We start from the raw sequence: 25,993 nt of genomic DNA, 5'->3' as shown, positions 1-25,993 counted from the left end.
CAGAGGACATGGTAGAGAAGAGAAGAAGAGAATGGTAAAAAAAAAACAAAAAAAACAATGTTGAGTCAGTTGCACACTTTGGAGGGCATAGCCTGTCATGTAAAAAACTAAAATCATGTACTACCTGATCTTGTTTTCTTAGAATTTTCATAGACTAACATTTAAAAACTGCAAATCAAATGTAAGACCTGTCTGAACTTCCAAGTGCTGCGCAGTAGATAAGTGAAAATAACAGAAACACATGACATGGAGTAAAATGACTGACATTTTTAAGAATCTCATTTTTGAATCACAAGTCAAACATCACATCCATCAGACAACATCTCTCAAATTAAACCTTTGGCAGAACGCACAACAACAACAAGACCTTGTAACCTACAAGTGTAAATAAAAAGCTTTAGGAACTACAAATAATAAGGCTAAACATGTAAAGCTCTGTTTGTGGTGTTAGAAGCGAAAGCTTATGGGGAGCACACTAAGTCAAGTCACTGTCATCTCAGGCCTTAGCTGGGGATATTTAGCTCATTAAAAGTGGACTGAATGACCTTTCCGGTCTCCTCTTTACCCGAATCACTGAACCAAAAACTCTAAAGAAAACATCCTGATAAAAGTGACATCTTCATTCTCATCATGCTCACACTGCATCTTTATCAAAAGTCATTTTTTTTAAAAGTGACTCGACAGGATATTACTGAGAGAAGCTATCTCAAAGATTTTCATTGAAATAAATGTTAAATCACTATCGCATAATGAGGTGATTGAGCTTTGAAGTTTTGAGCTGGGTGTCTGTGGCCACACTTCAGGAGAAATGTTTTAATTTACAACAAATTAAAATCCAACATTTTCGACTGTTGAAGCTTCACATGAAAAGCATTTTACTGGTAAAACACAAGTTGTTCTTTATAATGAAGTAGTCACAGGAAGTGCAGTTAGTTTGTCAGTGAACTTGGGAAACAGCTGTCAATGTGTTGTTTACTGTAATTATTGCTCTGGGCAATAACATTTTTTGCCATTTTTTGCCAGTGGATCAGTTTGAAATATTGCAGGGAGTAATGGAACAAGGAGAAGCGGCCACAGTGAGCTGCAGGTGTTAGGCCCAAAAAATCCAGCCATGGTTGCTCACAGAAAGATGGAAAAAGGCCAATTACTGCCTGACATATTTATTAAAATGACAATAGTTTGGTTCGTTGTCTCCAGAATTCTGTGACCTGCAGTAATAAACCACATATGCTGTTACCACCAGTAATGCAAGCTGTCACCAAATCAACGAGGACTGAAATCTTTGAGATTATCACTTCAATAACTTTAAGTCTTCACATCCTCACTTCACAGACTGAACATAGGTTACATCAAAACTTTTAAAAGACACTGTTGTCACCGATAACTTCAGTTGGGATATTTCTTCTCGCCCTAAATGCCTCAGGTCATTTGTTCATTCTCAGTTCTCTCATCAATATATAGTAATTCTATATAATTTAATACATCCATAATAATTTATCAGATTTTAAGTGCACTAAACATTTTACAGCTACACATGAAACAGAAGCAGTTCATTGCAGGTTACTATAGACAGGTTCTCCACACTATTAACAACAACATCACCATAAACAGAAGATAGACTGAATGTGACTCACTACAGCTACAACAGTGCAAATCAGCAGGGAGAATACAGATGGGTCACCATGGATACAGTGAAAGATTGTGATGTTGAACCAAGACATAATGTTTTGGGCTAGTAAGACTTACAATACCAATCAAGTCACATTACTGCTGATTCAATACCTAGTTTGGTTTTCTACTGTGATGGAAACCTTCATGATCCGGTCCCAAACATCTGCCATCGATATCATCCTAAACCAAGGATGAACACTTGAGGATATACTGTCAGTTGTGACAGACAGCTGTGTGTTAGCAGAGACAGCCCAGGCTTCATGTACTGTTGAGCCAACGAGGAGACAATAGAAAGAAGGAAACAGATCTCTGTGGCGACCAGCTGAGCTCCTGGGAGCTCAGGTATGCAGTGTGTGGGAGGACTCTGTGGATGTGTGTGTATGCAACAAGTGGGCGGTCTTTCCATGAGTAAAGACTGTTTTTACATATCTGTGTGCATGCATACGTGTGTGTGTGTGTGTGTGTGTGTGTGTGTGTGTGTATATGTGTGTGTTTGTTGGCATGTCCACTGTGAGCTTGTGTTCTGCAGTTAGAGCTCCTCAGCCATCTGCAGCAGAGAGTTGATGGCAGCATCCTTGTTGCCCTGCTGTGCGTCCAGCACAGTGCGGACCACCTCCTTGTCCAGGTTGGGGAACATGTCCTGCAGAGCCTTCAGGTCTTCCTCACTGCACACTGGCCCCTGGCCCCCAACAACTGGCATGGTTGGTGGCATTGCCATGGGCACCATGCCCTGGTTGTAGACTGCAGGCACTCCTAGGGACACACCACTGACAGTTTTAATGGAACAGTTACACGGTTTGGTATGAATTGCATCAGTTTTGTGTTTTGTGTGTGTGTGTGTGTGTGTGTGTGTGTGTGTGTGTGTGTGTGTGTGTGTGTTTCTAACCTGCAATGGGCACATATCCAACTCCTTGCTGATAAACAGAGGGCATTAGGACAACGGGCTGAGTCATCATCCCTGCTGGTAAGGACTGGCAACAAACACACAGAGACAACAATCACATCACTGCGACCACTGCACTATAGAGGTAACACCCACACCAGCAGAGGGCCGCAAAGTAAATAATGTACAGAGATGAGGCCCTGACATACCCAATGGGGGCATCCCAATTCTCTTTAATTGCAGCTGCTTTCCCTAAATTGCATCTTTTCCTTGTATCTCGACAGCAGTACCAAGGAAATATGTTTGTAGTATAAAAGTAAAAAGTATCCCTCTGACAGAGATTTCTACCGGCCATTTCTGTGCAAAGTTGAGTGAACCTCGCGTCATATTAATATGATTTAAGACTATTAAACTTAAAAGGTAGAACCAGAAGGATTCCTCTCGCTGTGTCTGCCGTGCTTGATGTGCACTGATAGGTTGAAATCAGTCTTGGGATGTTGGGAAGATGGTGTGCCAAGACGCAAAATAATCCATAATTTTCTACTCAAATGCATTTAAACTAAATAAATGAGCCTGTTTTGAAAATGTAAGGAGTAGAAAGTACAGATATTTTTTGTTCAAATGTAGGGAGGAAAAGTCAAAAGTTGCCAGAAAAATAAATACTAAAAGTAAAGTACAGACACCTACTTAAACACAGTAGCAAAGTATTTATACTAACAAAGTACTAAAAGTAAAGTACAGACACCTACTTAAACACAGTAACAAAGTTTTTATACTTCCGTTACTTCCCAACTCTACCCACACACGTGTGATTTTGTGCCATTTCACAGGAAAGTTGACACTTTTGAGAACAAAGTGGTGAAATCTTGCTCTTAATTTTCTTTAAAAAAAGGCCTTTCCCTAAATTTAACAAGTCAATACAAGCTTAGTGGTATTATTAAATGATTATCTCAGACTCATCAATCTTGAACCAACCTCAGTGTAGGTCTTAACAGTTCCACTTGGTTCCTATCAATCCTAACCCCAACATGTGTTCTCAGGCTGGGTTCAAAGGACTGATCATTTTTAAAAATCAATTTATTCATGTTTGGTTTGGGTTGGTTTCATACACATCTGTTTCAGCTCAGGTGCCGCAAGAATTGTTGACTTTTATGACCTCTCTAGACAAAGTCTGTAGTCTGTAAATGTACTTACAGCAAAAGACATCACCAGGTTGATCATGCCCTCCTTGTCATCGCCCTGCCTGCCACTGAGGCTGAACCACTCATCCACCACACTGCCCTCCCTCAAGCCTTCTGGTATGGTGACATGAGTCCATGCTATCCTGTCGTCCATGGAGAATGCTCTCTGGAAAAACACATGGAAAAACACATGAAGCCACATGCTCATCATATCACTGAATACAACATGCAAAAAGGAAGAATAAAGAGAGGTTTTTCATTGGGCTGTTGCACCGTCAACAGTGGCATTTTAGAGTTTGAGACCATATTAACCCTTTGTCTCTTAAACCACAATGCTGTGATGGTACAGAGTTTGTATTTGCCCAAATATTTTGTGCCCCAAAATAATAATAAGGGTGAACTATTTTTAACAATATCATGAATCGGAAAAATAATAAAATCTAAAATTGGAAATAGTACACTTGTGTTGGTTCTATGTTTTGTCTGTCCATTTCAGTATAAACCTGACTTTCCCTGTGCACATCTTTACCTTTTAAACCCTCAACTGTCTTTGTTCCTTTTTAACTCTCTAGATTTACAGGCTTATTACAGCAGATTCACTACATGTCCTAGCAACTTATATCTTATACTGTTATTTTCAGGAAAAGTTAGGCTTCTCACACATTAAACAGTGATGCTGGCTCCCCCAGCTGCATGTTGAAGTATCCTTGATACTAAACCCCAAATTGATGCATATCGGCAACTTGCATGACCTCTGCCATTCATTTTATGAATGTGAATGTGTTGTAAAGTGCTTTGATGAGTCAGTAGACTTGAAAGCACTATTTACCATGTATATGTAGTGATGTAAAAAATACTGACTGAATTACTAAACGTTTTTAATCAAAAGTCTTTATCACTTTAGTTTTTTTTAATTATCTTATTTTTTATTCCTTTTTCTACGTACTTTGACCACCAAATTCCTACCAGCTCATGCTCAATCATAGTGGACATTTCTACCAAATTTGAAGAAATTCCCTCGAGGTGTTCTTGAGATATGGTGTTCACAAGAAAGGAAGGGATGGACGGACATACAGACAGACAACCAGAAAACATAATGCCTCCGGCCACGGCACAGAGGCATAAAAAGAGGAAGAGTGTGTTCCTCATGTGTCAGCCAAGGCAGTTATATTACATCTGGACACAGTGTTGGAGGTGGAGCCCCATTCATTCCTATTAAAGCTGCTCAGTGGCATTTTGAAGCCATAAAAGCTTGACTTCCTGGGTATGAAAATACCCAGATCTTCCATGTTGTGTGGCCCATAGCGTGCGCACTAGAGATTTCCGCCGACCGAGCCAGCTAACTTCTGGTTTAACACCTGGCTAACTTGAATGGGGATAAAATTATTTAATCTACATTCTCTATTTAATCTTCTACACTTTCCAAATGTTGTTGGACCGAAGGGCTCCAGTTATGACAGTGAAACGAGTCATTTGGCGACGGCTCTGATGTTCAAAAAAATGCGTCCACTGTTTTACAGATGCTTCTTTCGAAATGTTATCTTATGGGAAAATGTCTTTTTGGGCCACAGTGCATGACATGACGATGTAATTACAAGGTCTTGCCACTACGAAAACTGGCTTCAAAGCTGGGCGCTCTTCCTGGGGGCTTGGGTGTCAGCAGACAGGCTTACAACGTAGCAGTTGTGTGTCACAAAAATGTAATACATTAATATTTCAGTTCAGTTGTGAGAAAAATTCCCACAGCAGTTTTATCGAGGCCAGTACTGTATGCCTTTATGGATTACTGATATTGTAGGTTTTGAGAAGACACACTTCCAAATACCATTTACTGCTTGTATAAAACATCAAGGCTCTATCCTTTTTTTAAATTAATTAATCAGAAGCCCACATGGCCTATAACTGTTTGTGTAGTTCTACTCTGTAAAAGATGTGTAAAATGAGCAAACTGAACCTACAAAGATTTAATCATCTGTGTACCTGAAGTTTATCTACAGTCAGTTGAATCCGACAGAGCAACAGTGACCACATTTCGGTGGCCTCTATGACCTCATCCACCTCCTCACCTCATCAAAGATCTCCAGGTAGAAGGAGTCCACCCCAGGAGGCACCGTGCACTGGATCACCTTGTTCCAGCGTGGGTTCTTGGCTCCGTTGTGAGCAGTTGGTGTCTCATAGACTGCGTAGCCCAGTCGAATTCTACAGTACGGATCCATCCGGGTCATACCATAGTTTTTTGCCAGCTTGGCCTACACAGCAAAACAAACAAGGTGGCTTCAGTTAGTTTTGTATTCAACAGATGGTTGTAAAGGATACAGTTTGATTATCTGAAATGTGTGACGAGGAGTCTAGGTAGATTTTACCCACTAATATCAGCTCTGCAATAATAAACACTAATTGGGCAATATAGTGCTTTATATTTAACAACTATATAGCCCCTTAACACTGAGGAACAATGTATATCCATATTTACAGAGGTGTTGCTATTACAAAGTTTAAGAATTATTTTTGTTGAAATACTCGTAACTTTCATCTAAGAGATGTAATGTGCTGTCATTCTTAATGTGCTTTTATACCTAAATATGGACATATATGTTATTGGTACAAATATCATATTATCCATATTTGTACAAATATTAAAATGAGACTAATGAAAAAGCTGAGCTGTGTTTACCTGGACAACAGTAATGCTGAGTCGTCCCACAGTACCTATTGAGCCTCCATACTGCAGCTGTCTGGCTGCCTGGGCATCCATCTGGACCTGCTGCTGCTGTTGTGTGGGGGTGATCCGGAGGAAGTCCTGCGGAAGCTCCCCAATATACACCTGAATACATATATACATACTTCAATTCAGATCCAGACTGAAAATGTAAAGAGAGCAAACATCAACAGCAAGAACAACCTCCAAATGTGTAATAGTTTCAACTCAAATTGTATTTGACATCTTATCTGTTTTACAAAAAAATACAAAAAACACTTTACTTGAATGGGATTTTATCTACAAATGTGTTAATGGATTCTTTTTTAAGGAGATTTATCATTTAGTCTCATCTCTGTTGTTTTGAGTCTATAATATAAATTATTCTGTTTTTCTACATGTGTTTTTATTTATGTCTTTTATTGTCTATATGACAATATGAGGAACCCCTAACTGAAAACTTAGTTGTAAAAAACAACCGAACCATGTGAACATAATGTGAGTCTAAAGTTACTCATCCTAATAACAGGGCCTTCTTCTGCAAGTCATATGCATGTGATCAACAGCATGTGGTGTGTATACCATCGACTAGCACAGTGCAGTTACATGCCTGCAACAAGAGACTGATTCAAGTATGGCAGACTCACAGAATCACACCTCTCATCTATCTGATCACACCTCTCATCTACCTGATCACACCTCTCATCTACCTGATCACACCTCTCATCTATCTGATCACACCTCTCATCTACCTGATCACACCTCTCATCTATCTGATCACACCTCTCATCTATCTGATCACACCTCTAATCCATCTGATCACACCTCTAATCCATCTGATCACACCTCTCATCTATCTGATCACACCTCTAATCCATCTGATCACACCTCTCATCTATCTGATCACACCTCTAATCTATCTGATCACACCCTCTCTCATGACTTATTCACCGTACTGTGACGTCCTTAAGACCAAACAATTAACCAATTAATCTAAAAAATAATCGACAGATGAATCAACATTGAAACTAATCATTAGTTGCAGCCCTAATGTTCAGTGAGGTCCTGTGGGGTACTACACAGACAGGAGTGTGCGTGTTGTGCATGAGCAGGGTGATCATCACTTCTGTCCTTTAGGATCCACCCACATTAAAAGCAGTGGCTGTGTTGTTTTACTCATTAGATGACTTACTACTCAAGTCTTTTTTCAGCTGATGCTTTTGTGCTCCAACTCAAGTAAATAAACTTAATGACTACTCTGAATCCTACAGACGTTTGTACAAAGTCTAACATGACTTTCTCTTGAGTACAGTTTTTAACTAGGTTCTCTAGAGATAAGCCACCTCACTAACTCCTGCTCCTCCTAAAACTCGCGGACAGGAAACGGTCTCGGTATTTTGCTGACTTTTAAAATGAGTTTATTTCGTTGTTTCTGTCGTTATATTGACAGCCAGTACTGCGTCAGAACCAGGTATTTATTGGACACCTTAATCTGCGCATGAGCTGCTGCAACTGTTAGCTGTTCATTACACCCAGAGACTGTTAGCCGTTATAAACTCGCATTAGCTCGTGACATACCGTGACAGGATACTTCTCGCTAACAGCATGTGACAGCGACAGTGTTGTCGACCATCGTTAAAGTTAATGTTAGTGACTTATCACAGATGTTAACAAACTACAGTCCAGCTAGTTCCGCCTAGCTGTGTGCCTGTAATCCTCACAATAACCTGAGTAAAGTCAGAGCCCGCTGCCTACCTGTCCCCGCTGTGTGCTGATGGTGGTCGCCATATTGTCTCCTCGGTGTCTGATGTCTGTTGTCTCCTCTGCTTCTGTGATCACACAAGTGTTTTTAGCAAATTAATAGCAACTTGAAAACTGCTGGACTTGGATTACAGTTGACACGGAACTGTTTTTCTTCTTCGTCGGCTTCTCCTTGTTCTTCTTCTGGTGATTTTTCTGGCGCTTGTCATCCATAAATATTTCATTACTGCCATCTGCTGGATTGTCACAGTTTCACAGTACCTAATAACGTCCAGGGTCCCCCCAGTGTACTCCATCCAGCCTGTCCACTGTGTAACCCAGACTCAGTCTGAGTTGGTTCAGATTCTTCCTTCAGAATAGTTTCTGGACTTTCTCCACATTTAGTTCAATCATTTCCTGGCAGCGTTCAGTACCAATACAATCCTTCCATTTTTCAATTTTTAATTTTTTTTTTACAGTTTGCATTTAGACTCTTGAAATCTAATTTATAATCCAGCCTGCTCCCCTAATATTACTGTGTAATTTCAGGACCACACGGGAGAACAGTGGACCCTTTATAATCCAGCCTGCACCCCTAACAGTGCTGTGTAATTACAGAGTAACAAGGAGAAAACAGCCTGCATACTTCATCACTCCCCTTCTGTCTGAGATGCTCTGTTTAAGTGCCTGTCTCTTTAAGGCCCCCCTCCTGCACAGCCAGTCTGCTCTAATTGGTCAGCTCACACACGCCTGAGCCAGCACTGCTCACAATGTTGCCAGTCAGCTGTCATATTTTCATCTTCCAGTTAATTTTACTTCTACCGTAAGTATAGGCCTAAATTATGCAAATGTGTGACGTAGTGATGAGTGTAGGGGTAGACCCATTATCGGCCCTGGATAATTATTGGGGCTAATATTCACATTTTTCAGACTATCGGTATCTCATTTTTATTTTTTTTGTCAGATTGCCAATAAAATAAATTAATTTCTAAATGTGCTACTTTGACTCTGATGCAGCATCCTCTCACACAATGTCCCACAACAACATCTGACTGGTAACAGTCCCAATTAACAGTCTGTAAACACTGAATAATCTGAATCTGCAAAGTAGTAACATGTATCAAATAAATGTAGTGGAGAGGGAGTATAAAGTAGCAGAAAAAGGAATTACTCAAGTAAAGTACCTGAAAATTTTACTGAAGAACAGTATTTGAGTAAATTGTACTGTATTTATATATTGTAACATCAGTTTTCAATCTAATCTTAATCGGTATCGGCCTTGACAAAGCTGTATCGGTTGACCCCTAATGTAGTCACAGAAGTAAAAGCAGGATTATTGATGAGGCATTTCAGCCACTTTATGAGCAGCGTGTTCTGTGGGAGAGAGGAGCTCCTGTTGTCGTAGATTTTTGGCTTTTTAACTTTCAAGACCTTTTACATGAACATGAACACACTGAAGGAAAGGAAAAAAGAAAAAGAACAAGCATGATATGTCTCCTTTAAGTACCAGTAGGAACCGGTAAGTATTTTATGTCAGGGAATATGCAGGAATCCTGAAGTTACATTTAATACATTTCAAGACCTCATCACCACTTCAAGTTTTGAAGGTTAAAGTGTGACATCAGTGTATTAAGTAAAAGTACAGTATTATCAGCTAAAAGTATCAAAAGTAAAACTTGTTCAGTAGAAAACTGGCCCCGTGACTAAATATAATACTAGATAATGTATCATTAGATTATTAACATTGCATCAATTCTGTTCTGTAGCTGTAATTACTATACTATTTGATAGTTTCATCCAGTGGTTCCCAACCTAGAGGTCGGACCCCTCTGAAGGTTCACAAGATCAGTCTTAGGGGTGCTGAGATTATTAATGGGGTAGAAAATAATAAGAAAAAGGTTCTGCTATACAAATTTGTGGCTTTTTTGTGAAATATTTCAGAGTTTTAACTCTAAGAGCCTAAGATATCTATTTAAATTAAAACATATGAGGAGTTAAGAGGAAGTGTCTGGTAACAGCTCATGGTCACGCAATGATTACATTCAGGCAAACTTACCTATTATGAAAAATATACATTTTGAAAACAAGCTATCAAATTTAATACCTTGGGAAATGTCATTTAAGACTTTTCAATACTTTTTAAGGGCCTTAATTTTCGCTGAATTGATTTATCAACTTCAATAGTTTTTAAGACCCTGCAGCAGACACCCTGTATGTAGACTGATTCATACTACAAAATCACGCTGTGAGTTCTGACAATGTAAGTAAAAAAACAGCTGTATTATGTAGTGTCACCCTGGTTTTGTCCTGCTGACAGGAGACAGAGATCAGTCATTATTTCAACCTTGACGTAGTATATACAGCAAGCCGTCAAAAGCAGGCTTGAGAACTGTCCTCTGTCAATTTTCTGGTGGGTACAGTGCAACCAGGGCTCTCCCAGACACGATACAGGCTCCAATGTAATGTATTATCTTTAATACAGTTTGGATAGTGTGTGATAAACACATTGGCAGTACAAACCAGAAATACAATTCACACTATTGGAGTTCGACAGAACACACAGGAAATGTGGAGATTTCTCAAACATTTTATTTGTACAGAAACCAACCAACCAACCAAGCATCACATAGTCGTCTGACACAAATGACAGTTGGATTGTTCTGCTGTGGTGCTTCATGTGGTGCAGAAAGCAAAGATCCAATAAAAACAGTCCAAGCTTTGGAGACACAGATCTCACCCCAAACAAAAGAAAACTCAGCTGGGGTTAGTTCCAGTGAATCAACAAGGTGTCACACTAAATCACAACAATGTCATACTAAAAGTAATAATAATAATAATAATAATAATAATAATAATAAAATTCCATTTGTTTTAATGCAGTGGAGCAAAAGACAACTTCACAGAAATATTTCAAAAGGCTTCATCAGTTCATCATCAGTCCATGAGCAGGTCAGAGATTTGATCTTTGAACAGTTTCAGTGTCCGTGTGCTGGATTGGTGCAGGTTTGATTGACTGACTGATTGAAGACTGTTGCGGATTGCAGGATGTTATAGAACAGTCATAACCCATAAATAAACACCATCACCCAGAAGGCACCTGGAGGAGAGACTGTATCCAATACTGTTACATGATAGGGAACCCGACCCAATCACCCAGACATCGAGCATATGATTGTTCTTTTAGCTGCTGTCTGAACACTTCAGCAGAGAACACAGACTTAACTCCAGTTTGTCATGCAATCACAAAAACCCATCAATCATTTAACCTTCAGTTTGTGAAAAATAAAGGAGCAAACAGGTTCTACCTGTTTAACTCATTTATTTCAAATCAGGTACGCTAATTTAGGTGGAATTATTTTTCAAATCTGTTTAAAGATTTTTACATTTTAAATTCTCTTTTAGAATTACAAAGTTCTGTGTACTTCCAGGGTATCTGTGAACAGTAATGACTCAAAGTAATAGGCTGATTATATCTGCAATCAACAACACCTCAGATCTACACACTGTGTGTCTGGGGCCTTCAAAATATTGCAGAGGATTTTTGGCTCTGAAGCAATCTAACAAGTGTAATGTGGTATTTACACTTCATACCCAATAAATGAAAGCATACATCTTCAACTGCTGTCATAACAAGAATATTACAATATGTTTCTTTCTAACTGGGCAGCGACATGTTATTGGCTAACTATATAGCCAGTTGGAGCATTATTTAATTAAGACCCTCTGGTGTAACAGTAAATAAGCAGTTATGCTATTAATAAAAAACAGTAGTTAGTTTTAGTAAAAGGTCAAATATCTGTAAAGGTCAAATATCTGTGTGAGGATAAAGTGCAAGTCAGTGGGCGTATTTGAACAAATGATTTGTGCATTATGAAAAGTGGAGTTTCACAGTAGTCTGAAAAAAACAGTTAAGTACAACAGAGCTAAAGTTGAAGGTCTGCAGTTTTTTGTCTTACACAGCTACTGATAACATGAGCGTGAGGATAACGTACAGGTCTGGAGTGTCTATATTTTTCCTGTTATTGCCGAGTTGTTTTTTAATTGAGGAATATGAGGAAATTATGTTTCTTATACATAATAATCTCATTAAAATAGAAAAATGTCTTGGGAAAACATTGAAGTTCATTGGTTGCAGAGTAGTCAGGCATCCCTCCACAAGCAGCCCAGTGGCAAACACCAGCTTGCCGAAACCAAGTAATTCAAGCCGGGTTTGTGTGGAACAACTGCCCTCCCTGCAGACACCCTGCATTTTGCTCTCTGTAGCCCAGAGACACAGCTATGTACCGCTGCCGAAGGTGTGAAAGTACAGCTGGCAATCCACTCACCACGTCCAGCAACCCAGACAGACCAGCGCACATGTCTAAATGCTCACTACAGCATAGGCCATTTGCGTTGGTTACGGCGTCGGCTCAGCATAGATTTTAATAAATAAAATAAGGAATAATGTAAATTTGTTTCCTTATTTATTAGATTTTCCTTTTCCAGCGGAAGATGGGAAAACAAAAGTATTTTTGCAATCTTTGTTGGATACAGAAAAAAACAAATAAACTAATTTCTCATTTTTTTTTTTTTTTCATTTGCTGGATTGAACTGGATAATTGAATGAACTGATGATACACGGACCCACATACCAGGGATGCTAACCAACTAACCACCAACCAACCAACCAACCAACCAACCAACTAACTAACTAACTAACTAACTAAACAAATAAATAAGTACCAATGAAAGTATGTTTGCAAAAGTTAGTCTAGTTGATTGCAGTTGATTAATATTATGCATTTATCTCATTGATTTAATAGAACTCCTCCTTCTTCTTCTTCTCCTGGACTTTATCTTCTATATAAAGCTATGATTTATCGAGGGAAAGAGATGATGAGTGCATTTGGTGCAACACAGTTCATAATATAATGCAACCTAAGTAATTATTGCATGTGCAGAGTTGTTACTGTATTTAGTGGGTCAGTTTATTCTGTTGCTTGCAAATGCAGTTAAAGTTGGTGAAACTGATGTTTGCCTTCTCTACCAGGAGATGGCAATATGTGTCTTTAAATGTGTACCTGGCTGTTGTTTTTGTTACATTTTAGTCCCTATACCAGCAATTATCCAGGTTATTGAAGCAGATTTATTTAATTATGTTAATTTCATTTGTATAGAGCCCACTAAGGATCATGGTGAGAATCTTTTTAAGAATACTTTTACATTACCTAGCAATACTTATCTTTCCCTCTGATCCTTTTGAGACGCATTATTATGGATTAAACACACCAGCACTCTTTCGCCTCTCCCCTGGTCTTCTGCTGCTCCTGTTGGGGTCACTTGTCCAGAGCCACTCTTCATCCAGCCTGTCTGCTTTACCTAAGGTAGAGCAGACAGGCTGGTTGGCTGAGCAGCAGCAGGGCTGCACAGCAGCAGCAGATAGGCCAGTCTGCTCTACCTAATGAGCCCGGAGACACTGCAGCTGCCACAGTGCCAGTTTTTTTTACAAACCAGCCACGGGAAAAACACAAGGACAACCCATTAACCAGATATAACTACTGAGCATACAGTAAGTAGCATGCTTGTCTCTTTTGCTTTGTGATTAAGCTACCTAAATGGCCCACGACTCCCTCCCTCCAGCTGTACAACGGGACTACCCAGGCAGAAAGAGGGGTGGAGGAAAGCAGAGGTCTGGCACTAGGCCACGGGTCACACCAATGTCCCTCCTTCTTATAATACAGTGGACTACTGTTACCAGGGCCATGAAAAAAATTATGTTATTATCATTTCATAAACGTTGGTGTTAATCAGTTGTTCTTAAAAAGCAACCAGCCAGCGGCAGAGCTGGTGCATCAGATTATGAGCAAGTTGTTCTGCCAACACAGCAAACAGGCCAGATTGTGGAGGTGGGCTGCCCTGCTACTGATCTGCCGTCTGGCCTGTCCACTCTACCTAAGAGTCCGGAGACACTGCAATTGTGGTGAGAGCGGCTCCAGAGGAAGAGAGACCCCCGGAGCAGCAGCAGAAGACTGGGAGTAGGACCAAGGAGATCGGTGTGTTTATCAGCAAAGCTACAGCTCATCAACTGCCGTAAACTTAGCAGTTTATGAGCCAGACCAAGTGTGTGAGTCAATAAAGTCATAATAAGTAATTTCCCCTTTAAACATACAGACCCCAGAGCTCCTAGCTGGGCCTCTGGGCAAGAGAGCGGACAAGCAGAGTGTTCTAAGTATGCTTTTGTAGAATATTCTGTATTAAAGAATTTTAAAGGGTCTGTATTATTCTAAAAATTAAAACTATATTTTCTACATTTTCAAGAGACCTATTTCTTAGACTGTTATTTAGAGTTTATTCAGTAAATGTTTTTCACATTTTTCATTTCAAGACCTTTGTCAGATATTGAGGTTCAAAGTTTTGTGTAAAAAATTCACTCTACTGACTGTCGTTAATGATGTCTTCCATAAAATCATGTAGTTTAAGGTTTCTAAATTTAAGATTGAGCATTATTTTATGAACTTTTAAGCTTTTTAATTTCATAGTCTAGTAAAGAAACAACTTAGAGATTGTTTTTAGACTTTTTTCCTTTCAATTTTTATATTAGGGCCATAAATGTATCAGAATCAAAATAAACCTACACAAAATGTTAATAACTTGTTCCAGCTGAATAACTCATTTTTGAAGAAAATGATTGATCAAACGTTGCAATTAAGAACAAGATTAATTCAGTAGACACATTTCACATTTTGTTTGCTCAGCTGACCTGCTGTACTCGACTGTACTAAAGGACTCTGTGGGTCAAACTAGCAAATAACAGGAATGTATTGATTTAAAATGAATCAAATTAACTTAATTTCATCATTTTCCCCTTAATTTTCTACCAAGTTCCACACTCCAGTAAACCTTCTATGATTTGTTTACAGTCTCATTTCTGTTTCTGTCAGGAAAACTGTTGGAAAATATGGGACCTGTATAATAACGTTTTATTCAAGCACAAGGAGATCATGGATGACTAGTTACACTCTCAAGTCACATTGCTGGTCCACTGGTCAGGGAAACAGTCTGCAGCCTAAATGAGTGTCGACCTGTCGGGTCAATGAATGCACACAAACAGTAACATAGCACTGCTTAGGAGTAGGTCACTTGTGTTTGATATTGGTCTGCAAGCTCTCTTGGTATATATAACTCCACAAAAAATGATTTAATGTTGCAAGCGGTCAATTTGACATCAAGCCTGAGTCAGTTCTTCAGTTACAGCTGCTGTACATGATGCCACCTGCCTCACCAACCAACCTCTGACCAGTAAAGCAAGTCAAATAAAAGGGGGAAAAACTGATTGTGCAAAACATTTGGCACCAGTTTATTCATCATTTTTAACTTAACACAAACTAGATCACATTTTGCCAAGAATTTCAGTGCAGATATTAAAAAAAACATGCATACTAAATATACTGTGACAAAAGTCTTTGTGTCTGATTCTCCACACAAAAAAAGAGCAGAACAGCATCATGTGCTTGTGGTGGTGTGCCGACAGGCTTAAAGTAAAATCTGATTTTTACAATGACAATAAATGTTACCTCCTTATAACATCACTCAGATGGGAACTCCCGAGGATGAACCCTTAGCTAGCCTAGCATTAAATTACAAATGTCCAACAACACGTGATCACTGCTTGAAAAGTTTCCCGAACTTAGGAGACACATACCAACACTCATACACAACATTGCCTAGAGAGATAAGCTGCTTTCACACAAAAAACACAACAAAACCAGAGGATGGGGGCACTGGGAGGACTGCTCCACAACACAGGAGATAAAACAAAGTTAAAGGTCAGACTCATGTCAAGCTTTGCAACAATCTAGTGGTTATTATTAGTCAGTTCTAGAAAAATAGATACTCTTTTTGTTTGTAATAATTCAGATTTAACTTTCAAACATGTTCAGTGGCAGTCTTTCTAGTGCCCCTGTTGGCAGCTAAGAGGACATATGGGAAACAACAAAACGAAACCTCTACGTAATCAATGTCAAACACAAGGTCAAAAGTGAATTTGGAAGCATCAGAGAAGCGCAGAAGACAAGGACTGGACGATGAACTGTGACGCCACATCAACATGCTAGGGGCAAACAGGAAGAGATCTAGAAAAAAACAAAAAGAAAAACACAACAGGGAGACAAACCTAGGTTAAACAGCAATGGAACACAGACAGACAGAGAGAAAAGAAACCAAGAATGATCATCACTATGTGGGGTCGATCACAGTCTAAACACTCAACAATCAGTGTCAGGGACAGAGTGAGGATGAGCCACATGCTACCAGAAACTGAGGTGGATGACAACAACAAATACACAAACACAAACACACACACACAGACACAGACACACACACACACACAGACACACACACACACACACACACACACACACACACACACGCACACCAGCAAAGGATCAGGGACAGGTCACGCCAGGCTGCCAGACCAGTCCATATCTATTCATGTATGGAGGCTGGGGAGTGCCACTGGAATAATGACTTACTTTGTGTACACTGAGCTTTCATAATCAATTATCATAAATAGTTGACTAATAATTAAAGTAAGTAAAATAGGTATTATAGTATTATAACTACGGCACTAAAATAGGTATTATATTGCCATAGTTTTGCATTTTTTATCCCATTTACTACAAATTTAAATATTCAAGAACAAAAAAGCTAACCATTGTGCAAATCGTGTTGTTTTGCTTTAGATTTGTGGAAGGATTTTTGCTACAATTCAAAGCAGTCACTAGTTTCCATTCACTTGAATAATGGATATGAAAATCTATCAGCAGACTCTTGAAACTGTGTGAGATGTGAAATTCTTCACTGTGAATGTCAGCTGTTTGATTTTGCTTAAAGTTATATTACTGAATCTTATTTATTCAGTTGTATTGCAGTTTGCTGCATTTCAAAATGCAACTTTGACAAAGATAGATACAGACTTGTTTTTCACTTGGATGGATTTGGCTGACCAAAGTGGACCGCCATAAGTTTCGCCATAAGTAGTGTCTAGAAGAAAAAAAGAAACTAATTTATCAAAATTAATAGCGAGGCAAAGTCCCTCCCCCTCCTGTGGACCACCATGGGACCTTATTTCAGAATAAAAATATATATGGTAGTGAATGCTGTCATAAAACTAATTAAGTATAAAGACTGTGAAAACACACAACTAGAACGACTACACACCCAACAGTCACGTAAGTAACATGTCTTGTTTAATGTTCACAAAAACCTTGAAGAGTTGATCCCATATATTAGCTAACTCACAAAACTGACCAACTCTCCTTTTGCATACCTGCAGTTGTCAATGTGGCCAGATGTAAACTTTTTTTTAAATACTTTTTCTGTGCCAAGGTGATGGCTATGGTGGTGTTGGCGATGTATACTGACCAAAGTTCACTGAGCAGTTTTACATAAACCTAAATGGAATTTGACTATTTTTTACAAAAAACTGCGACTTTCTTGACTTGAAAAATTGTCTTTTAAATCGACATTGTTATTAATGGCACAAATAAATCGTAATCAAAAAAAGTATGTCTTTCCCCATTCATGACAGTAAAATAGAAAAAAATTTAATAAATAAATAAATATATATATATATATATATGATATGACTCAACATAGTTTTTTGATTTTTTTCCTTCTAAATTTGAGGTAGAAACACTCTTTAAATATGGATCCCTAATTATTAAATACTTTTCATAATCTGAGCAGGGCAGGCAGAGTGAAACTGTAGGTCAGTAAATAGACCTTTTTCACAGCAGGCATTTTGACATGATATAGTAGATAAACAGGTGTTACTAATGGCAAACAACAACAAAGGTTTTGTTCTCTGAGCCCTAATTAACATGATTAGTAACACTTGTCAATCTACTATTTCATGTCAAAATGCCTGCTGTGAAAAAGGTGCAACAAGAGAACTTAGGATCCTTGTGCCATTTTGCATCTTTTCTATAGCCTAGGTATTTGCTTTGTCCAGTGGCCACCGTAAAATTTAAATAGTGGCCCCCCAAGGGAAAAGGTTTGGGCACCCCTGGATTAGACCATTTCATGCACTTTCTATTTCATCTTTCCTGGCTGCCAGAGGCAGTGCTTATCACTGGATATCCTCCATCTCATGCACACACAGGTATACAGGAGTATTTTTATCATCAAAGTCACGTGTGACCTCAGATGACCCCTGACCAGGTATAACTACTGGTGTTATCCAAGCGATCAGTTCCTTATCACCTTCTCGCTTATGCAGGTCAACTGCTGTAGTAGCATTAAGTTAAATCACTGCCTCCGTTTCAAACAGCGTGATAAGTACCTGTTTCACCTGTGGACATCAATCGGTAAGATCAATTGGCATTATATAGCTAGGTGTGTCAGTGAGAGGAGCGTCCTCGTTCCTGATTCTGAATATATTGCTTCTTGTATCCTTGTTGTTTTGATGATTAGGGGAGTGCTCCTGCTCTTGCTAACAGTTCATCAGCGGTGCGCGAGAGTGTGTCTGCTCGTTGTTGGCTCATACTGCCTAATGTTACGTATGGTATCGGTGAAGAGAGTGTTTTCGCTCCCCTCTCACTATAGTGTGAGTACATTATTTCATATCTTGATCACAATTAGCAGAGTGCTCTCGCTCAGGCTAAATAAGTGGTAGCTAGCACAGCTCCGCTGGTCTCAGCTAAGACTAATTGATACGGTGAAGAGAGTGTTCCGCCTCTGTGCGATGTACACTGAATTACATCCTGTTCTCACAGTTTGCAATGTGCTCTCGCCCAGGCTAACTTAGTGCATTTGATATCAGCATGATTTGACACTTACTGTGCCGGTGAAGAGACTGTCCCCGCTCCCCTCTCACTGTAGTGTGGTATTTTGTTTCGTATCTTGTTCACAATTAGCAGAGTGCTGTCGCTCTAACTTAGGACCCTGCATGAATTGCAGCCTCTGCTAGACTGGGCGACGTGGAGCATCTAATGGGTGAGGCCGGCATCCCCTTCTCAGAGCAACTAACTTCAGCCCAACTTGTTCAACCCAGGTGTCGTGCAACGGAGGCTGCAGGTGCTCCCCCCAGGAAGAAGGCAAAGTCTGACAAGCTGTTTTCTAAGGTGGATTGGCTAACCACTCCACTGAGCTGGCCAAGATGAAGTCTCTCCTCCTGTCCCTCCATCCTAGTGCTACTTCGGAGGATGCTGGCTCGTCCACTCCACCCATGCATGAGCTGGTGTTGGAGGAAGATGTCATGTTGTTAGCAGCTTCAGCTGCTCTCTTCAATGACTATGGTCAGGAGGGGCCCTCCCCTGTGTCCGAACCTGGTTCATGTTCCTCAGCTTGAAGTTCTATGGAAGGTTTGGAGGACGGCTCTATGAGTTCTGTCGTTCACATGGCACTGGCTCGCCTGCAATTGCGTTTTTCAGGTGCACTTCGGCCCCTGCCACCTTTTCTGTTCCACCTTCCGAAGAATATCTGAAGGAGCTGCATGCAAGCTGGAAGGACACTAAGGCGCTCTCCTGCTCAACGTCTGATGCACGGACTCTGGCGGCCATGTAGGATACGGCCAAATTTGGCCTTGGCTGCACACCAGCTATTGAACCTACCATCATTTTCCCTAATAGTTTCCCCTGATGAGGCTCTGAGGTCGGATGCCAGGTGTCCTCGACCTCAATGTCGGGTCAGAGATGACCTCCTCTCTAAGGCATACGATGCAGGGGCGTATAAGGGCCGTATCGGCAACTCCCTCTATTACCTCATGCTTGCTCTCTCCGCTTCCTTGCAGCAGACTGCACTTGACACATCCTCCATTAGCCTGAGTGATGCTTCATTGCAGCCCTTTGCTCTCATGTCGAGGGAAACTGGGGCGTCTAATGTCCACTTTGGTTCAGACTTGCTGTCAGGTTTGGCTAGCACAGTTGCCGTTGTCTGAGACATGTTGGAGGACCCTCCGTGCTGTCCCAGTGGGGCTGGGACATGCCACCCTCTGGTAGGCCTAGGGGTTCCGTATCTGCCCCCAGAGGCAGCTCCTAGCCACCGGCTCACCCCTCTCAGGTGCTTCCTGACGGTGACGGCTTCATCCAGAGGTGGTGCAGAGCATCTGGGGTCTCTTGGGGTCCCTCTGGTTTTCCCTGATAAAGAACACCAGCCCTCTGGGCCAGGATGCTCTGGCTCACAGGTGGTCTGAGTGTCTTCTCTATGCCTTTCCTCCATTGTCCTTAATTTTGCTAACACTGCTCAAGGTGCTAAATTGGGGTCACTTCTGGTGGCCCCCTTCTGGCCAGCCAGGACTTGGTTTCATTGCTGCACCGACTCCACTGTGGCATGCCATGGCGCCTCCCCAGCAGGAAGGAAATCCTGTCTTAGCTGGGGGGTAGGGTGTGGCATCCCGACCCTTGTCGCCTTCAGCTGAAGGTATGGCCGCTGGAGGGCCCAATCCACTGCTGAGCGAGTGCATAGTGCCAGTCAAGGCTACTATTCTGAATGTCAGGGCACCTTCCACACACATGCAGTACCAAAACAGGTGGAGTTTGTTCTCTGACTGGTGTGCAGTTCAGAAAGAAAACCCAGTACAACGCTCTGTGCCTACGATCCTTTAGTTTCTGCAATCCCTCCTGGGCCAGGGCTGATCTCCCTCTACCCTGAGGGTGTATGTGGCTGCCATTTCTTCACAGCATGTTAAGGCTGATAATGACACAATAGGAGGCAACAAGTTGGTGTCCCTCTTTTTAAAGGGGGCCCTGAGATTACATCCTCTATGTGCCCCATGGGCTCCTGTATGGGCCCTGCCCCTGGTGTTCGATGCCCTAGGCCTGCCTCCCCTTGAAACCTTAGTAGAGCCAGAGCTCAAATGAGTGTCTGTCAAAACAGCATTTCTTCTGGCCATCACTTCAGCAAAGTGTGTTGTAGAGATACATGCCTCGTCTGTGAGCAATACCTGTCTGAAGTGGAACCCAGATAGCTGAGTTGTCACTCTGTGGCCAAATACAGCATTCCTCCTTACGGTGCTGGCACGCTCACACCTCAACCAGCCTATCCAGGGGGGTCAAACTATCCAGACAGTTTGACCCCCCCATTGGGGAGAAGGCAAGTCAAGACACAGTGTGCACCCTAGAAGCTTAGGTGCAAGCTACCGCATGCATACAGCGGTCAGAACAGCTCTTTGTCATTTATGGTGGTGCTAAGAAAGGTTGCGCTCTCTCCAAACAGTGCCTGTCCCATTGGGTAGTGGATGCCATCGCTTACGCATACAGTGCGACAGGTCGTGCTGTACCATCTGGGGTAAAGTGTCACTCTACCAGGAGTGTCTCCATGTCATGGGCAATCTGGAGAGGTGTGCCCTTGGAGGACATCTGTGCTATGGCCCCGTGGGCATCGGCCAGCACATTTTCCAGATACTACAGAGTGAATGTGGCCACCCCCCATCTATTGTGTGTGGTTCTTCAGCCGAGCTCCTCTGCTAAATCCTTATGAGGTGAGTACTCTGATTCCTCGTGACTCTGATGCCATAAGTCATCCAGTGATAACCACTGCCAGTCAGGAAGGGTGAAAGAGAATGAAGGTTACGAGTGTAACCATGGTTCTAGTCACTTGGAATCTTGTGAGTCACGAGAAGACTCGGTGGAACTGATCGCCCGGATGACACCGGTGGTATACCTGGTCAGGGGTCAGCCAAGGTAACACGTGACTTTGTTGAGATAAATACTCGACCTGCTTGTGCGCGAAATGGAAGATATCCAGTGATAAGCACTGGCTCTGGCAGTCATCCAGGGTACATAGAACCGTGGTTACATTTGTAACCTTCATTCTATAGTATATACAATTTCATTTTCATGCCATAAAGAAATGAGTGAAAACCAAGTCTGCCTGGAAGAGAAGGAAAAACACATCTGAAACTACACATCATGCATTTTAAAAATTGGTCGATAAAAATTATACATGACTTCCAGTAAAGAGATGTAACTTTTGTCTTTCCATTTACACATGGCTGTTCTTACACTACTGATTCTCATTAAGTTATTAAGTGTATCATCAGGAAGTTGCCCTCAAGTGGCTGACAGTGAGCTGACTGCTACATTGCCCTCAGGTCAGTCCTAATAACAGAACAGTACCAGAGAAACACACCGGATGATTGTAAAGTTAGAAAAATAAAGGCCGTAAATTCACAAAGTATAAATAGTAGTGGTAAACCTAGCCAAGTTCTTTGATGGGTTCACGTAACTGTTGTAATACTTCATTTCAACAAAGATCTACAAACTTGCAATGTAAACCCATTTATCTGGAACAGTGATCAACAACATCCTGGCTGCTAATAACAACTGACAGTGAAGTTCATGCCTGGCTTACTATTATTCACATCCTGCTGTAGTTTTTCAGTAGTACATTTTATGTGATGAATGATTTACAAGTCATCCAGGACCTTACCGCTATTAAACAACCTTAAAACCAAACAGTGGTCTTAAAACAAGACACAGCTGGATCAGCTACAACTACAAATTCCCTGATACATAATCATGATTTTTGTGCAATAGCAAGAATGCTTTGGTACACAATATACCAAGAAACTTCCAGCGCAAACATAACATTAAAATGGGACAATATTACATAGACTATGACTGACCCTGGAGCAGTGAGAAACTCTCTGAGCACCCCGGTCATACTCATATCACTCATATTTTCCCTCAATCTATGGACCTGGAATCGGTTTTCAAACTAGTTCTACGATTAGAAATACACCCAGGACTTCACCTAGTGTAAAGTTGTTAACAAAACAGAGGATGACTATTAAATCGAATGGAAAGACAGGACCAACATGATGACATTGAATTTTAGAATAAACTATGCTCCCTGTGTTTGTGGAAAATGAGTGATTTATTCAGAGATGAAGGCATGTGTAACAGAGAGGGGGGTCTGTAGAAGCACTGATGGATCCTACACACACAGTCCATGCCACATGACAAGACAGTAGTACACATTACCAGAAGGAAACAACGCTTAACAGGCAAGGAAAGGACACACACCAGGAGATCAAATGGAGTTGTTGGACTTAACATTTGTTTTTCAAAATAATTTCAATTCAGATAAATAATTTAGGCAATAAATAGTTCCCCGACACACAGGGGAAGTATAAAACCTATATAAAAATAGAAAAGGCATAATAGTAAATATACATCTCAACAATTTTTCCGCTTTCTAGTTCTATAAAAAAAAACACACATTCTTGCAAGTTTAAGCAACTAACAGGTTTGTCTTTAGCAATTTGACATTTATATGAATTCTCCAATCACAGAAGATATTCAGTGAGAGACATAGTGGTGTAGCCCTCTATAGATTAGCTAGCAGCTAGCTAGCAGGACAGTAGCTGAGGGATGATGTTGATTTATTACAAAACACCTGGATTCAAGGTTGAAACTAACTAAAACCATAAAATGTATTCATACAAAGCATTACATCTGCAGTAGACAGACTCTTGGATATTAAGATGAGTGGAACAAGCCTATGCTGTTTGTTTTTATTGCCAAATTTCACAGTTATGCTAGCAACAGCTGACAGTTGGTCTTCACAGCCACATCAGCCCAACCTATCACCAGAGTGCAGAAGCACAGGAGGAGCACCACCAAATCATGCTGGGTTTAGTCCTCCGGAAAAGTCTATACTTCACAACTGCTTCACTACATGCAACATCAACAGCATTAGAAATGCTCCAACCATCAAATAAAGAAAAATATAGTAAAGGCTATGATGTGCATGCAGAAATCAAATCCAGCCAATGTTTGGATACAAGACAATCCATTCACAAATGTGTAGCCACCCACCTGAGGCCACTCGATAAGTGTGAGCCATGCAACTGTCACTACACCCAGACAACAAATCAGATATAAACTAGCATCAATGTGTAATCTTTAGATGGAAGAAACACTTGGCAGTCCAGTTAACAGAGATAACCATCTGAGTATGATGCTCCTTGCTCTATCAACAGAAAGTGTTGTGCAGATGCAGAATGAGGACAAATATCTTCTGAATGCCATCTGCATGTTTTGGTGGAGCTCCTCCTTCTCTAACTTACCTTACATTAAGCCTTTTGACTAATTTGGGTGGGTATCACATACATTGTTTCAATTCAAGAGATAATACAATTATCTAATACATACTTAGGGAAAACCACACATTTCGGTTTGTGAAAATATTAAAAAAAAACTAGTTATGATTTCTGCTTCCTAATGACATGTAGTTCTGTCTTTTCCAGCTGCTGCCTGCTTTCATGAATTTGATGCTGGGTCTGGGTGGTGCAGGGGAAGGAGAACAGGAAGTAAAAACACAAGGATTTGGCACCTGACTGTGAATGTGCAACACACCCTAACACTCAACTCATATGTGTATTATGTACCACAGCAAACATTCAAACTTAAATGAAAATACACCTGTTTTGTTAAAAGGAAAACAAAGTGCATAAACCACAACATAACACAGGAAGAATCCAGTCTAGCCTGAAAAATCTTGCATGTAGCGTCATGTGTCTCTTTGCCTGGGCACGTTCTAATGACCAGGTGTGGCAGCGCAGCAGACATCACCCCATAATGCACAGACAAGTTTCTGAGTGGACCAGTCTTAGTTGCGTATTCATACTCCACTTACCATAACACCACCCTGCCTAACTAAGTCTGCAGTGCCTCAGCACCTTCAGTAGGGCTTGCTGTCATTCTTTGAACGCTTCAGCTGCACTTTCAGCCTCTTCATACCAATCTGGAAACCATTCATTGACTGGATGGCTGCCTGTGATGACACGGGGTTGTCATAGCTCACAAAGCCTGGAAGAGAAATAGAAGCAATCAATGGAAACAGAAGATAAAATAATTTCTCATTTTTTCCATTTAACAAGAATTATTGTGAATAAAAAATCCTTACAATATCCGCAAGAATAACTAAGCAAAAGCTTAACATATTCAATCACACATAACTCCAGCATTAAGCTATGTTCACTTGCTTTAAATCTCTCTCATAACAATAGTCAGGTGGCTATATGTACCTTATATGTATATTGTAATTGGTTTTGCTTGCTGTACTACTTTCTCTAGTCCACAATGCCCTGAAGGGATCCCTCCTTAAAGGAATAGTTCACTCTAGAACGAAATTCAGTCATTATTGACTCATCCTCATGCTGATGAGACATCCGGTGTAGTTTTTTATTCCTTAAAGTGCAGCTGGAGACCCGCGGGGGTACCGTCCTGTAGCAAAAACCCATATAACAGGCGTCAATGGTGCCCGAGACGAAAAGGTCCATAAAACTACACAAAAACTCGTCCGCTGCAATCCAAGTGTCCTGAAGTGGCGGCATCCAGAGTTTACTCGAAACAACGTCATTTAGTAAATTTTTCTAGCCTAAACAGTCACTATACTATATTTGCCTGGAGGCACGCTCGCACGCGTACGCATTTCTCCCTCACACCCGCTCGCACTACGGAAGCAGTGCCAGACAAGATCAACGAGAACTCGAGATACATACACACCAGTATTTACATCCAGCTGTGAGCGACCAAGCGACACACAAACACAAGAGGGATCTGCCTGTACTAGTGATTTGAAACTTTGAAAGAAAAAAAAAAAATGTCCGAGGACTTCAGCTTCGGACTACGGCTTCCGTAGTGCGAGCGGGTGCGAGGGTTCTTGCATGCAAGCGGGAGCGTGCCTCCAGGCAAACATAGTATAGTGACTGTTTAGGCTAGAAAAATGTACTAAATGACGTCGTTTCGAGTAAACTCTGGATGTCGCCACTTCAGGACGAGCAGTATGGAGGAATATTACAAAGTTTTTGTGTAGTTTTATGGACCTTTTCGT

The 25,993-nt window shown here is 40.8% G+C and overlaps 2 protein-coding genes across 8 annotated transcripts in view; both read right to left on the bottom strand.

Annotated features, from left to right (window-relative positions):
- Positions 1 to 252: 252 nt before the first annotated feature.
- tollip (toll interacting protein) lies at positions 253 to 8,379 on the bottom strand. The gene is made up of 6 exons (XM_084353944.1): positions 8,189 to 8,379; positions 6,410 to 6,559; positions 5,802 to 5,984; positions 3,749 to 3,901; positions 2,558 to 2,642; positions 253 to 2,424 (listed from the first exon to the last, which is right to left on the bottom strand). Exons 1-6 carry the CDS (start codon positions 8,219 to 8,221, stop codon positions 2,201 to 2,203), a joined length of 828 nt encoding a protein of 275 aa, XP_084210070.1. The 5' UTR covers positions 8,222 to 8,379; the 3' UTR covers positions 253 to 2,200.
- Positions 8,380 to 15,407: 7,028 nt separating this feature from the next.
- The window catches only part of celf1 (cugbp, Elav-like family member 1), a 47,678-nt gene continuing 37,092 nt past the window's right edge, over positions 15,408 to 25,993 (bottom strand). For all 7 annotated transcript variants that reach the window (XM_084350839.1, XM_084350836.1, XM_084350835.1 and 4 more), the window contains one exon: positions 15,408 to 24,966. In XM_084350839.1, coding sequence (XP_084206965.1) covers positions 24,839 to 24,966 — 128 coding nt within the window. In that variant the 3' untranslated portion in view covers positions 15,408 to 24,838. The remainder of the gene's footprint in view (positions 24,967 to 25,993) is intronic.

Source organism: Pagrus pagrus (assembly GCF_965226575.1).
Source record: "Pagrus pagrus genome assembly, chromosome: 1".
NCBI classification, from domain to species: Eukaryota; Metazoa; Chordata; class Actinopteri; order Spariformes; family Sparidae; genus Pagrus; species Pagrus pagrus.
Note: the sequence above shows the minus strand (reverse complement) of the source record. Positions and strands in the feature narration are given on the sequence as shown.